The 14,830-nt window shown below is 38.7% G+C and overlaps 1 protein-coding gene across 2 annotated transcripts; it reads left to right on the forward strand.

Moving 5' to 3' along the window:
* The first annotated feature begins 78 nt into the window (after positions 1-78).
* On the forward strand, positions 79-10,711 carry LOC127627667 (RNA-binding protein EWS-like). 2 transcript variants are annotated; one of them, XM_052104143.1, is made up of 16 exons: positions 79-134; positions 1,741-1,777; positions 1,879-1,930; positions 3,463-3,625; positions 4,003-4,186; positions 4,731-4,978; positions 5,177-5,285; positions 7,113-7,150; positions 7,567-7,587; positions 8,031-8,137; positions 8,305-8,434; positions 8,665-8,769; positions 9,029-9,155; positions 9,385-9,482; positions 9,645-9,852; positions 9,970-10,711. In XM_052104143.1, the coding sequence occupies exons 1-16, from the start codon at positions 119-121 to the stop codon at positions 10,004-10,006; spliced, it is 1,680 nt and encodes a 559-aa protein (XP_051960103.1). In that variant the 5' UTR covers positions 79-118; the 3' UTR covers positions 10,007-10,711. The 2 variants fall into 2 exon arrangements, with proteins under 2 accessions (XP_051960103.1, XP_051960114.1); XM_052104154.1 differs by having other exon boundaries at positions 3,466-3,625.
* The last annotated feature ends 4,119 nt before the right edge of the window (positions 10,712-14,830 follow it).

The raw sequence follows: 14,830 nt of genomic DNA on the forward strand, positions 1-14,830 counted from the left end.
GGACCGTCCATTCCAGTTCCACCCCTCTGCGCTCTGAGTGTTGGTACGTTCGTTGCCTCTTTCACGCTTGCGCGCGCGTCACGTATGCTCACACCTCCAGCTGGTCTGCAACGGAAAGATGGCGTCAGTCACGAGTGAGTATTTTCCCATTTTTTCTTTTTTATTTCATCTTTAAATTATTTTCTGCTCATATAAATTATCGAGAACAGAATGAACTGATCAATAAAATATAAATTTCTGTGGAAACTTTTCACATTTTGAACAGTACTGTAGTGTGCGGCCTTGAGCTTTGTTTTTTAGGTCAAAATGGACGTGCATAGCTAACTGCTCGAAAACTCGACTAAACCGATTTTAAATTTAGATAAGAGCCTATATTGAAGAAGTTGTTATATCATTAACTATTTTACACTTTGTTGTTCTTGAAGTACGGGTTCACGTAAAACCAGTGCTCTTTGTTTCGGGTTTTTGGATAGTTTATACGGCAGCAGGCGTGGTTTAAAAACAGCGGGATCGATAGCGCTACCATGCGTCTGTTGCATGATTGGCAAAGTAGGGATGTTAATGATTTATCGATAAACGATTATTTGTCGGTAGTTTAATTGATTAATCTTATCGATCGGCGATTAATAATAAATTTCAGCACAAATGCGTTGATTAATTATGAGATGTATAGTTTGTACAGTCATGCGCCGATAGAGGGCGCGCTTGCGTTCTGCGTTTTGTCACGTCTGCAACGCATATGGTCTTTCACTTCCTTGCTTGTAAGGACAAAGCCGTCTCCATAATTTTATATTTAAACCTCTACGGCTTTACCATAGGAGCTTAACCGTAAACTTTTATCGTGTGAGTCTTCTAATCCGATCATACAGTGGCCCTGAGGTCAATGAACCGCGTTCAGAGTGTTACGACAGTAAATCACCGTTTGCGAACAGCGGGTTGAATTAGGCCGTAAAAGGACATCTACCTGTCGCAAAATTGCCCGTGACTTTTAAAACATCGATTTTTATCGAATTTAGTGTAAAACGTGTTGATGGTTAACGGGCAGGCGGTCAATTAAGTGATGAGCTGCTTCACATAACCTCGCTGCGTTATGCTTTGTTTTGCTAACCTTGCAGGCTCCTGGTAGAGAGTTTCTGGCGGGCTCAACGTAATCGTCTGTTGCAGAGCTGCAAACTACCCCCCCCCCCTTTTTAAGCTAATTTGTTTGTCATCCCTATAGCAGACATATTGCTGTTTTACATGGTTAAGATTCTGCATTGTGTAATTTTAAATTGGTGTCTGATATTTGGATTCTTTCTAAGTTTTATTCTTGATGCTGTTTTTTCATCGTTAACTTTAGTTAAAAAATAAAGTAGTTTTAAACGCTCAATCATGATTCTGTCCTTAAATTGCCCCCATGTGGGCTCACAACTAAAATATAAATTTGTTGGTTGAGTGTACTGTCTCTTAACCCCATGTCTTGCGGATGTTTATTCTGCTTCGTACAGTACAACCAAGCCGGATTTGTTATTAGCTACTCTCCATGTGAAAGAGTTATGCAAGCCTGGAATTTAGCTGCCGAATCTCTTGTCTGTGCAGTTGATGTTTGCTGAAGTCACTATGTCTCCCATCATAAACCGACAATAGTGAAGCACAATGTTTATTGGACTAAAAGATTACTCTTCATGTAATGTATTCAATGTAAAGTTATTGTAGGTCTTGCAGGATGACTAACAATGTGATTCATTTATTTCCCTGTAGATTATAGTAGCTACAGCCAGGCTGGTGCACAGCAGTCGTAAGTTCTGAATTGACACACACATACTGTATTATAAACTCCCATGAACCATTATTTGTTGCCCAGAGTACAAGAATAAAGATTGCTTTTCCTATACCTAGGTACGGAGCATACACTGCACAACCTTCTCAGGGCTATGGACAAACTGCCCAGGTAAACCTATTGACCTTTATGGTAATATCTCGAGCAAGCACGCATGACTCGCTCGGGTCTGTTAAAGGAATATTTTGGTTTAATAAGTTCAATCAGTCAATAGTATTTGTGGTATAATATTGATTTACATAAATTAAAATCTGGATTACAATTAGGCACTTGCATTGAAAGTGAATGAGGCCAACCTGTAAACACTAAAGGGATGATTCACCCAAAAATTACAATTCTCAACATTTACATCTTCATGCCATCCCAAATGTGTATGACTTTCTTCTGCTGAAAACAAAGGTTTTTAGAAGTACATCTCAGCTCTGTTGGTCTTTACAATGCAAGTGAATGATGACCATATCTCAAAAAGGTGAAGGCAGCATAAAGTATTCCATAAGACTCCAGTGGTTTTATCACGGTTTTCTGAATCAATCCAGTTGGTTTTATTTATGCATTTGGCAGACGCTTTTATCCAAAGCGACTTACAGAGCCCTTATTACAGGGACAATCCCCCTGGAGCAACCTGGAGTTAAGTGCCTTGCTCAAGGACACAATGGTGGTGGCTGTGGAACCACGTACTTCTGATTACCAGTTATGTGCTTGGACCACTACACCACCACTACTCCAGTATATAGTTAAAGGGGCACACCAGTTGGTTTTGGTGGAGAACAGACCAAAATGTAACTCCTTTTTCATGGTACACTTTGACCGAAGTCTTGGAGATCATGATTTCAAGCTCGATTACATTTCCTGTACCACCATTTAGTGCACTGTGCATGCATCAAACGCTAGGAAGTGGAATCATGATTATGCCTAGAAACTGCAATGGCAAGATATACAGTTATTGGTTATATTTCAGTCTGTTCTCACCCAAAGCTAACCTTTAAAACTACTTTTTTTTTTTTTTGTTTTGTGGAGATTTAAAGTTCTGGTCACCATTTTCTTGCATTGTATTGATCTACAGAGCGGAGATATTCTTAAAACTTTGTTTTGTAAAGGCGGTCATATCCATCTGGGATGGTGACTAAATGTTAAGAATTGTAATTTTTAGGTGAACAACCCCTTTAAAATACTCCACAGTAGCGTACCAATATGTAAACGGCAATCTGAACAATTTGCTGTCATAAAAGGTTAGATATTTTATGTGATGGTATATCCACTTTTACAACTTTGTTGCCATGGTGATGCAGTGCCATAAACCCTAAAAAAAAAAAAGACTATTTTAAACAAACGTTACAGCTTAAATAATAGTCATTTTAATTGAATTAAAGTGCTTTTATACATTTAGTTTAACCTTTTGCCCTTTAAACCGGCAAAAATTTTCCCCATTCACTTTTTTTTTTGCTTTTCATTTTTAGTAAAAGGTGGGATGAGTAAATTCTGGTAATCCAACATTATGCCACAAATTCTGTCGATTGAGCTTATATTGCGTTGAACCTGGAATTTACCTTTTTAGTTATTTACTACATGATTTATGTGTGATTGAGGAAGAGAAGACACCTGTGCAGATTTCTAGAGTTTTTTTTTTTTTTTTTTTTACACAGCAGGGATATACTCCGCAGGATTATGCCTCATATGCTCAGCCTGCTGCAGCAACGGAGTCAACCTACAGTCAAGCAGCTCCTTCTGCTGGAGGATATGCGCAACAGCAATACTCATCCTCCTATGGACAAGCTGCAGCAACTGCAGTGGCAGCAACACCACCAGGTCTGAAGGCAGTGCTTGCAGACAAATGTACTGTTACACAATAATACAATGTATAATTTCAAGTACTTGTTACTATACCATGGCTGCACGGATTTGTAGTACATGTTCAATTAGTTTGAGAGTGGGTTCTCATTGTCAGCCTTACTATAGTCAAGTAAAAAATACAAATACCTGGTCCTTTGCAATTCCCATCCTAGCTGATATTGATAGTCCAGGAAATTCTTAATTTCTTACGTTTACTGTTTTGGTTGTCTTGTGAAGTAAATCATGCTGTTTCCCGGGTGTAAAAGCATTCTAACTAAAATTAATAATCGCATGCACTGTTAGTAACTGGTAAGAGTTTCGTTTTATACATGCATATTCTTCATCTCTATCAGCTGCTTATGGAACACAGCAGGCAGGAGCTTATAGTCAGCCTGCACAGACTTACGGAGCAAGTAGCTACACTAACTCCACTGCAACCCCTGCTGCCCAGGCCTCCTATGGCTCTCAGCCTGGATATGCTGCCCAACCAGCCTATACTGGCTACAACCAGCAGGCTGCTGCCTCCGCTCCTCAGAGGTAACTGGACCATCTCCTAAATAAGCACATCAACAGGATGCTATTATAGAGCCTCCTGCCGTATCTGCTGTTCTACCTCATGTTGCCTGAATATCAAATATGCAAGTACTGGTAGATCTGCCACATTTTCTCTGCATTGAAAGGGTATGTTTAGAGTGGCAGACTAATGTGCAAGTAGCAACTGCAAAGATTGATCTGCCATCCTAAAGTTTATTCATGTGAACTCTTAATTTAGACCGTGGCATTATTTTTGGTGCCAGACGGGCTGGTTTGAGTATTTCAATAGCTGCTGATCTCCTGGGATTTTCACGCAAACTGTCAATGTTTCTTCAATTCTCTCACGTGAACCTCTCCCCTCCTATAGATAAGCCTACACTGTGCACTTGGATATTTACATAATGCAATATCGCAAAATCTTTGATTTGACATTTGCCACAATATATCGCCCAGCTCTATTGCAGTGCAACAGTTTTCTGATTTAAAACCAGTGTTATGTTGACCACACTCCATTGTTCAAAAGTCCTTTTTCATATTTGTCTTCTAGCTATAGTGCAAGCAGCCAGCCCACCTATAACCAGGGAACCTACTCCCAGCCTGGGGCTTACTCTCAGCCTCAGAGTGGGTACCAGGCTCAGCAGCCAGGCTATGGACAGCAGCAGCAGGGCAGCTATGGGCAGGGACAGCCCCCTCAGCAGGGCCAACCTGCTTCTTACCCTCAGGGCAACAGCGCATACGGACAGCCTCAATACAGCCAGAGTGCACCACAGAATGATTACCAGTCAAGTCACTATAGTAAGAGTGCGATTATCAGTGTACTTTTCTTTTTTTTTTTTCTCTCTCCATTTTGCCACTTATACCACGTTTGAACATTTTTGTCCTTTCTGCTAAATTTAATTTATATAAGCTGTTTTGAAATGTTGTGAAAAGCACTATACAAATAGAAATGACTTGTCTAGACACTAAGCCTCCTGTTTGTGATCTCTTCTATAGATAGCTACAATCAGGGTGGAGGATACCAAGGGTCACAACGGGGTGGCAGAGATGGTTATGAGCGTGGAGGCCCTCGGGGGCGTGGGGGGATGGGCCGTGGAGGAATGGGGTAAGTTCATACCACGTTGATTTGTCTAACCATCTCAAACTCTCCCACCCACTTGTTTCACAGAGCGGAATCACTCACCAGTCAAACGCATGGTTTGTATGTGCAGGGAGTCCTGGTTGAGTGGAGTTTGTGTAGTTCATCCAACCATTATTTGATTACTAAAGGTCTTTTTAAGATGATACCTTGTGGATACTGCTGCAGGGATGTTTTGCTCTATTTGCATGAGTACATCTTAAAGTAATTGGTGGCACAAAAATAAAATGGTGATTTATAAATTGAATGGCTTGTAATTAAGTTCTCATTCTGGAAAACCACTGCATTGTTTTTTTATTTTTTTTTATTCTATATTCCAAAGTGGAGAGCAGTTTATTTTTCTCAATTTACATTACTGGTGTATTTCATGGTTGTCAAGTGTGACAAGAGATCTATTAAATATCAGATGTTTGTGGCAAGTTCTTTCATTCCACCTGTTATTTTTTTAATCTTGCATACATGGCAGTGTGATTTAAGCAAATTTTACAACCTTTTGGTTTAAAAAAAAAATGTAAGGGCTCGGATTGACTTTTTTTATATATATATATAAAACCTTTTTGAGTTGTTTCATGGGGATAAAAAAGGCATCAGTACATTTTGGCAAATTTATTTTGGTTAAAAATCTAGAGAAATACAGGTGGTTTAATGTGGAATTTTAAGAGCATCTTTTGTGGCACACTATTTTTATTTTTTGCTGGGTTTTAAGTTGTAATAAAAATTTGAAGGCACTCATTGTGGAAAGTATTCAGCTTGCAAATGGTTCAATGTGAGCAAAGGTGTTGGTTCAGTGACTAGGGTTGTGCAGATATTTACTTCAGATAAAGGCACTCATACCACAGGAAAAAAGATCTTTTAAATGGTGTAATGGTTGGAGCTACCTGGACCTTTTGGGTATGTAATGGGCACATGCACTGTTAGTAAGAGGTAAGAATTTCATTTTATACATGCACATTCACAATTCTTAATTCTTGTGTGATGTTTTAGATAAACTTTGCAAGTATGTCACTGACTCATTTTAAACCAACAAAGGAAAATCAACATTACATTTCTGTTCCACAGAACCATGAGCATTTTTCACAAATATTTCTTATCTATATAGATGTATACCTTATTTTCTGATACTTTTGAATTGTGAACTGTTTTCTTATTTACAAGGTCTTGCCTTAACATTCTTTGTCACATTTATACGCTACAGGTGTCAGAGATCCATGTAAGAACAGCTGTACTTATTCTTTAAGTACCTTTTTCCATTTCAAAGTCGACAGCTCGAACCAAGTGGAAGAGTTATTTTTATTTATCTTGAGTTTGTATTTTGTTTTTGCCAGCATAATTTTTTACTTATTACATTGTCATTCGCAATTATGTTCATGTTTGATATGCACCTTTTTTACCCAATGTTGTTTTTTGTTTTCAGTGCTGATATTTTGTTGGGTTAATTAATTTGGGTTGAAACTAGTTTAAATGGATACAAGAATTGATTTTAAAAGGATTCTAGCCAACTAACAATTTCTTTAACATGTGCCTAATGTATTTGGATATTAAGCCAAAACTTCAGTTTGCAAAGGGGATATGTATTTCTGCTGTTATTTTGGGTATTTATTTTATTTCTTTTAGTGGATCCAAACTGAAATACTGTTTAAAAACTATGAAGCAACCCCATTAGAAGCTAAAATACTGGCCTTTTACTAGCCTAAATTCTAGGCTTTTCTGAAGTTAGAGAAAGATTGTGTTTTTCTACTCAAGTCCTTTGGTTGGAGACTAAATGGAATATCGCCTTCATATCTTCATGTTTAGCATCGCTGGAGACAGAGGGGGCTTCAATAAGCCTGGTGGTAAGTTCCTAAAGAGTATTCCATTGGCTAGTCCACTCCACATTTAATGTTCACAGCTATGAGTCTTAAAAGCTCCCATTGGTGTGCCACTTTTTTCCAAAAAGAGTGTGTCCTGATGGTTTTGTTTGTATTTATATATTTGGATTTCACCAAAAAATGCCAGATGTGCAGATGTGTCCTTTTGACCGACGCAATGTTTTTAAATTTGTATTCCCGTTTCATTTTGAAAGTTTGTCTTGGTCAAGGGTAATCCTGAAAATTGTCCCATTTCATATATTTTCAGGGAACTTCTATACCTAATATTGCTGGTAATCATTTTTTTTCTTGGCAGGTTGGCAGCTTGCTTTTAAGTTGTGATTTCATTGTGTAATTTTTCTTTTCTTTTTTTTCCTTCTCCTTGATGCCTGGAAACCTAGGATCCATGAGGGGTGAAATGGGTATGTGCTTAACTCTTCACCTGGTTTTATTAAAAGTGCTCTTCAGAAATTGTTTCCTCAAAATAGTTTGACATGCATTAATCCAATCGTGACCACTGACAGATGAAGGCTCTAGAAATATCATGAACCTTATAATGCTGTTTTCTGCATTGAGAGGTTCCCCACATGGGAGCTGCCATGTTAGGATCACATGTCCAGCCAAATACTAAATCTAGTGATTTTCTACAATAGCACTGACATTTGAAAATGATTGTGTATGAATGATGCTGCATCCATACCTCTTGCTGTCAGCATATTTTAAATAGTACAACATAAACAAAACATTACTGAATGAATCTTTAAAGATCCCATGAAATCTCTTGACGAGCCTGTGAAATATTAGTTAATGAAATATGGTATAAAGTTTTAGTTGTGTTTCTTAAATGTGTTTCTCCACACACCAGGAGAGCAGGATGACTCTGAGAACAGCACCATCTACATCACAGGCCTCACAGAGAGTGCCAATCTAGCAGAGATGGCTGAATTCTTTAAGCACTCTGGAACCATACGGGTGAGGGGCTACATATCTACATGGTTTATTCTGAATATTTTTTTTTACCTTTTTATCAGTTAAAGTCTATAATTTTCACTCCATCCAAGCACAATGACAAATTAAACTTTTCTAATGTTCTCTTCTGACTAACTCTTAATCCTTTTGACTATGTGTTCCTCTCAAAGATAAACCGGCGTTTAAACCAACCAGCCATAAACATCTACACAGATAAAGACTCTGGCAAGCCAAAGGGAGATGCCACTCTGTCCTATGAGGAACCTGCATGTGCCAAAGCTGCTGTTGAATACTTTGATGGTTTGTTAATCTTATTATCCTTAAGGGTTTATCTTATTACCCCCCCATAACGTAACATTAGAAAGACATGTTGTTTGCAAAGATAAATACTTTTATAGTACTACTGTACTGAGTTATTGCATCAAGCATTTAATTTGTATTGTTTTTTTTATAGCTATCTGTTCCTCAAGATTTTTTTTTTTTTTTTCTATTCTACTTTCAAAAATTCTCAAACATTTACTTCATAACAGGTAAGGAGTTCCAGGGCAGGAGGTTGAAGGTGTCAATGGCTCGCCGGAAGCCCATGATGGGGGGCATGAGAGGAATGCCAATGAGAGGTGGAATGGACCGCGGAGGTATGCATTCCTTGTTATATCTAATGGGTTTGGAAATGTTTCTTGTGCATTTTAATTGTTTTGTACATGTGCTCTAGTAATACAAGCACAAACCTTTCTATACTGGGCACATGGGTATCTAACAGAGCAGTAGTAATGTGATGTATAGTAGCCACTTGTTTTCTCTTCTAAGATAAATGCTCACGTTTCCTTCCCAAGTAGAAAGTAATGAATGTGTTTTTGTTTTTTTGTTTTTTTTTTTTGTTGTTGCTTTTTACAGGTATGGGAAGAGGTGGAGATAGAGGTGGTTTCCCACCTCGTGGTGGTCCTCGAGGTGGAATGGGCTGGGGCGGGCCTCAAGGAGGTAACGCACAGGCGAGAGCTGGAGACTGGGAATGCCCTAAACCGTAAGTGACATGTGATGTGCTCCCTCAAAATGAGCCATTAGTTGCAATGGGCTGTTTTTGGAGACATGTGAAATTTGGTCAAGAATGGTTGACCGTTTTGGGTTTTCTATTTTTGATAAAACGGTCTCTGCTCTTAAATGGACAATGTTATCATGAAGGCAGTGTATGTTGCCTGCTAAATAAACATGCAAATGTCTTGTCTATGCTTAACTACATCATCTCTCTGCAGTGGATGTGGAAATCAGAACTTTGCCTGGAGAATGGAGTGTAACCAATGTAAAGCTCCAAAACCCGAAGGCCTTGGAGCTCCTCCCTTCCCTCCTGCAGGTACACACAGAGATTAACAGTGACAAAAATAAAATGGATTCCCTCATCTGCTGCTGTTATGATCTCTACATGTATTTTTTTTTACTGTGAGGTTTGTGCTGGTGTGTAATGGCAAGTTGTGAAACAGATGTTAATAAAAAACAAAATTGGACCCATGTTTAGGTGATCGTGGCAGAGGTGGTATGGGAATGAGAGGTGGTAGAGGAATGGATCGTGGGGGCATGCGTGGAGGCTGGGGAGGAGATCGTGGAGGCTTCAGAGGTGGCCGTGGTGGAATGGACAGGGGGGGTTTCAGAGGTGGTAGCAGGGGTGGTCCTCCCATGGACAGAGGGGGCAGGAGAGGCATGGGACCTCCAGGCAAGGATATGAGGTGAGCCATATTTACTGTGAGTACTCTGATGCTTGAATGTAAACTTTTGAGCTCAGATCTGACATACTTGATGTATTTAGAAATATTCCAGCTAAATATGTTCTTTATTCTCAACAGGGATCATCGTCAGGAGCGCAGAGACAGACCCTACTGAGTTATTGCATCAAGCAAAGAGGAAATGCATAAAATAGAGGAATGCTTTTAAAGTCCTTTTATTTATGATTCCATATTTATAAATGGATTTCTTTTTGCTTGTTTTTTATTTTACAGTACCACATTATGGTTTTAGTTAACTTGTTTTTTTTTTTTTTATTTTATTTTTTTGTGTATGCTATTTTGGCACTTTTTTTTTTTTTTAAAGCTCCGTTCCCCGTTGTCACCATTTTTGGGGGGTCTGTCTAACCTGTGTCTGTTACCATGTACTTTGAACCATTTTTAAAAAAAAAAATAAACTTTTTTTCCCACCAGTTTTGCTGCTTGTGAGATGGTTTTCACTTTTACTGGAGTTGCCAGCAAGTCATTGCTTCTGTTCTGTTCAAAATGTGACATTTACAGTCGTGCGTGCCGAGGTGTTACCGAAGTTACTGTTAAAGTTGATATCTTTGATGCCCATCTCTCAGAGATATTGTGCAAGTATACTTTTATTTTTTTATTACATGATTTGCAACAAACTACGAAGACGGCGCGGCCACGACAAATACATGGAGAGAGATTGGAGTTTATTAAAATGAAAGGGGCCTATGGAGTTTCCTTTGTGTCTTTATTATTCAATCAAACATACTGTGTTTGAGAGTAAAATTAATTATTTTGTAATTAAAAAAAATAAGAGTGCAAAAAAGTTCTAAATGCTCAAAAATAAAGAAGTTGATAACAAAATTAATTGCAGTGCGTGTAATCTTTTGAAAACTTTTTTTTTTTTTTGTGCACTTCAAAAACTTTTCATCACAAACCCACACATTTTGCTCTCTTTTCTGCTGTCTTTTTTGCGGCTGTAAATATTTTGCTTGCGAGTTGAAAAGTTTTGCTTGCGCGTAAAGTTGTACCTCAGTGGGCGGTCTCTAACAACCAGATGAAAGGCCTTTTTCTATTGGTCACCCTCGATTGAAGTGACTGGTTGGCCACGCCCATTACAGTTTCCCGCCGCTGCTGCTGCTGCCATCATCGTCGGTCAAGCCAGCCGTGGTTTGAAAATACACGGTCAAGCCAGCCGCCAAAAAAAGAATGGGACGTCCCGTATAAGAACTGACCATTAGTTTTTTCTACTTATTAGAAATGAGGTCTTTATGGGCCTCAGAAGTCAAATAATGTGACATTTCTCCAAAATGCTACAGTAAACTGGTTTGATATGAGGTGAGTATACTGTATGGGACGTCCCCTACAAGAACTGACCATTAGTTTTTTCTACTTATTAGAAATTTGGCCTTTAGAAATAGATAGATAGATAGATAGAAATAAAGAAAAAAGATAGATAGATAGATAGATAAAAAAGACATAGAAAGAAAGAAAAAAGATAGATAGACAGACGGACGGATCGATCTGGGCAACTCAAGTGCTCTGAAAGCGCGTTCTTTCTGTGCTGTTACTGAAATTACCGTATTCATAGTAATAGGCGCACACACTTTTTTTGGCGGCTGGCTTGACCGTGTATTTTCAAACCACGGCTGGCTTGACCGCAGTGCGACGATGATGGCAGCAGCGGCGGGAAACTGTAATGGGCGTGGCCAACCGGTCACTTCAATCGAGGGTGACCAATAGAAAAAGGCCTTTCATCTGGTTGTTAGAGACCGCCCACTGAGGTACAACTTTACGCGCAAGCAAAACTTTTCAACTCGCAAGCAAAACTTTTCAACTCGCAAGCAAAATATTTACAGCGGCAAAAAAGACAGCAGAAAAGAGAGCAAAATGTGTGGGTTTGTGATGAAAAGTTTTTGAAGTGCACAAAAAAAAAAAAGTTTTCAAAAGATTACACGCACTGCAAATAATTTTGTTATCAACTTCTTTATTTTTGAGCATTTAGAAGACTTTTTTGCACTCTTTTATTTTTTTTTAATTACAAAATAATAAATTTTACTCTCAAACAAAGTATGTTTGATTGAATAATAAAGACACAAAGGAAACTCCATAGGGGCCTTGACAAATTTAATAGAGCGCAACAGTGACCGCCCACTTTTTCAACCATTCTGAATTCTGGAAGGGTTTTCCTCATTTCTTGCAGTTTTTTAATCCTTCATAAGAGTTGTAAGCCACGAACCATGAAACCAATCAGCTTCAAGGAGAATCGCAACATCACGAACTTCGTTTTGAGGCAAAATATTTGAAAATCGGACGTTAAGACAAGGCTGTGTACTTTAACGTCTTTCAAGAGGGCACAAACTATTATCCCATCAAGTATTGTGAATGTCATTGAATAAAATGGTCACTATACAAAACTATTGATTTTAGGTTAAGTATAGAAACGTATTACGTTGATTGCAAAATATTCCGATATGTTCAAATATTAGTTTAAGTGTGAATGAAGACAAACTTTATTACGTCATTCACTGCGTAAAGGGAACGCGTGTTCGCTCAGAGGCACGTTTAGCTATTCTCGTTGGCCGCGGTTCTCTGATCGATCTTTCTCTGCTGTACCATGGGTTATGTAGTTGTTAACCACGTGTTCCACTATCAAACAAGATTTTTAAAGTTGAAATAACGCAGACGGATGGCTTCGACGGAAGTATAATACGAACAATCTCGAAGCTCACGGCAAGTCTGATTGAAAATCAATTTGTCAGTGGGATAAATTAATGGAAATATTTCTTCCGAAACCAGCCTCATAAAGCAAAGATGCGTCAACGCATCTCAAGTAAAAAGTTTCTTCCAAAGTATAAACCAGGCTCGTTTTAAAATGAGTTTAGCCCAAGAAGCATTCATTAGGATAATCCAATCATAGGCCTACATAGCAACTTTTTATGGGCAAACTAGTGTCAACTTGAGGTCACAATTTTTTTTTTAACTCTTGAGCTGTTTTTAAATTTATTTTTTTACCTAATATGGTCTTCCCGGTCAAAAATGACCGACCTATAGAAACTGCTTATAAATCTCTCACTATGCTATATTACCGAAAGTTGGATTAGATCTATTTGTCAACTTTTTAGGTTTCGTATTTCTTTTGGGAATTTACTGATCAAAGGCTTCATTGGCCTGAGTGTATGCACCTAATTTTTTAGTGGGGAAAAAAAACATTATTTGTGGATAATTTTGGCAATGTTAAATAGAATATGAAAACATGCTGCGCCATATAGTGTGTGTTAATATTTAAACTGGAAGTTTGTTTTGAAAAAAAGTTTTAGTAAATAATTGCAGTCACACTTTTGATGTTCCCGGTCAAAAATGACTGACCATTGAAAATGAATTGGCAAGATCACAAAAAAACAAGACTTTTATTTTGAAAGTTACATGGGCAAGTGATCTAGTGTCATGATTAAGGATGTGAACAAGAGCCTCATGCACAGAGAACCGTTTGGCCATTGTGCTGCTACAAAGTGGAAAATGAGCAAAGCCCTATGATGATTTATATACCTTAGCAGTGGGAAAGCTTCTGTATATTAGTAAACATTAGTGGCGTTTCCACTATAGTGCCAAATGAGGGCATGCTAGTGCATTCCAGGGCCAGTTGCATTCACACTGTCACTTCTGGGGCTTCATCGTGTCTCCTTGGGGCCAACACAGCCAATGACTTTAGGCCAGCCGATTTCCCTTGTGCCAAATAAGGCCAACCAGGGATTGAGGCGGGTACAATGAGCACATTTACACGCATGTTCTTACAGCTATTATGCTTAAGACGATATCGAATGCAGTCATGTTAACGCAATAAACCGTATTACTTAATCAGCGTAACGACCATAAATGGCTTATGTATAACCTGGTAGACACAGGTAGATTTTTGTCCATTACACTGATTTTGCGTGCCATGTAAACACCTTTCCCAGTGTTCTGCCTCTTCACGGTTTGATGTGAATTGTAGAGAATAATGGGATTATTTCAAATGTCATGTAAACACAAATTTCTTGCCTTATCAGATTTTTAAAATAAGCTTATTTTAGAGAGTAATCAGCTTATTGGTGTGCATGTAAAACAGGCTCACTGTCAAAGGCGGAGATTCCCTGAACTTGTTAGGATATGCATCCAGTGCAAAACGGTACAGGTTAGGGAAAAAAATTAATAATAAAATGCGGGTACAGTACAAATCTGTTGAAATGCACAATTGACTAAGCAATGTCCAAATAAATTACTTTTCATGGTTCGGAAAACTTTCATTGACAGTGTGCAGGAACATCGTCCAGCTGTTAGTGGAGAGACCACTAGGGACATCATGGCAGTTACAGTTGATGAGTTCTTATCACTAATTTATCTTACTAGCTAGCTACTGTTTACATTCGATATAAACTCAATTTTCTAGATAACTAGATAAAACGATACCTCCGCTTGACCTCCACTTTTGCTTGTGAAATGGGCGAGGTGTGTGACGTTGGCATAAGCTATTGGCCCCGGCTGTCCAGTTGATAGATCTGGCCCGACAGTGGAAAAGCGGCTATTGATATGCTTCTTTGTGAAAGCATGAAAATTCCAAGACACATTGTCATAATATTTTGTCTGAAAGGTGTGATGAAAGAAAGATAATGAAAGAAAGATTCTGTTGGAGAGGGGTCACTGTGGGGCAAAGAAAGTTCAGGTGTGTGTCTATGATAATGTTGGATGGATAAAGGGATGGTGGATAAAGTAACTAAGCTAATAGCCAAACTTGGAGACCTGGGCATCAACACCTCCATGTGCAACTGGATTTTGGACTTTTTGACCAACAGACCCCAGAATGTTCGATCTGGCTTCACCTGCTCCACGTCCATCACACTCAACACTGGTGTACCACAGGGCTGTGTGCTAAGCCCGTTTCTCTACTCCCTCTTCACCTCCGACTGCAAACCTGTGTACGAATCTA

This window comes from Xyrauchen texanus, chromosome 3, assembly GCF_025860055.1.
Source record: "Xyrauchen texanus isolate HMW12.3.18 chromosome 3, RBS_HiC_50CHRs, whole genome shotgun sequence".
NCBI classification, from domain to species: domain Eukaryota; kingdom Metazoa; phylum Chordata; class Actinopteri; order Cypriniformes; family Catostomidae; genus Xyrauchen; species Xyrauchen texanus.

Excerpts from the sequence above, each read along its gene's own strand:
- LOC127627667 (XM_052104143.1), top strand. Across the intron at positions 7,588-8,030 it reads ATCCATGAGGGGTGAAATGG|GAGAGCAGGATGACTCTGAG; the intron begins GTATGTGCTTAA and ends TCCACACACCAG. Across the intron at positions 8,138-8,304 it reads AGCACTCTGGAACCATACGG|ATAAACCGGCGTTTAAACCA; the intron begins GTGAGGGGCTAC and ends TTCCTCTCAAAG.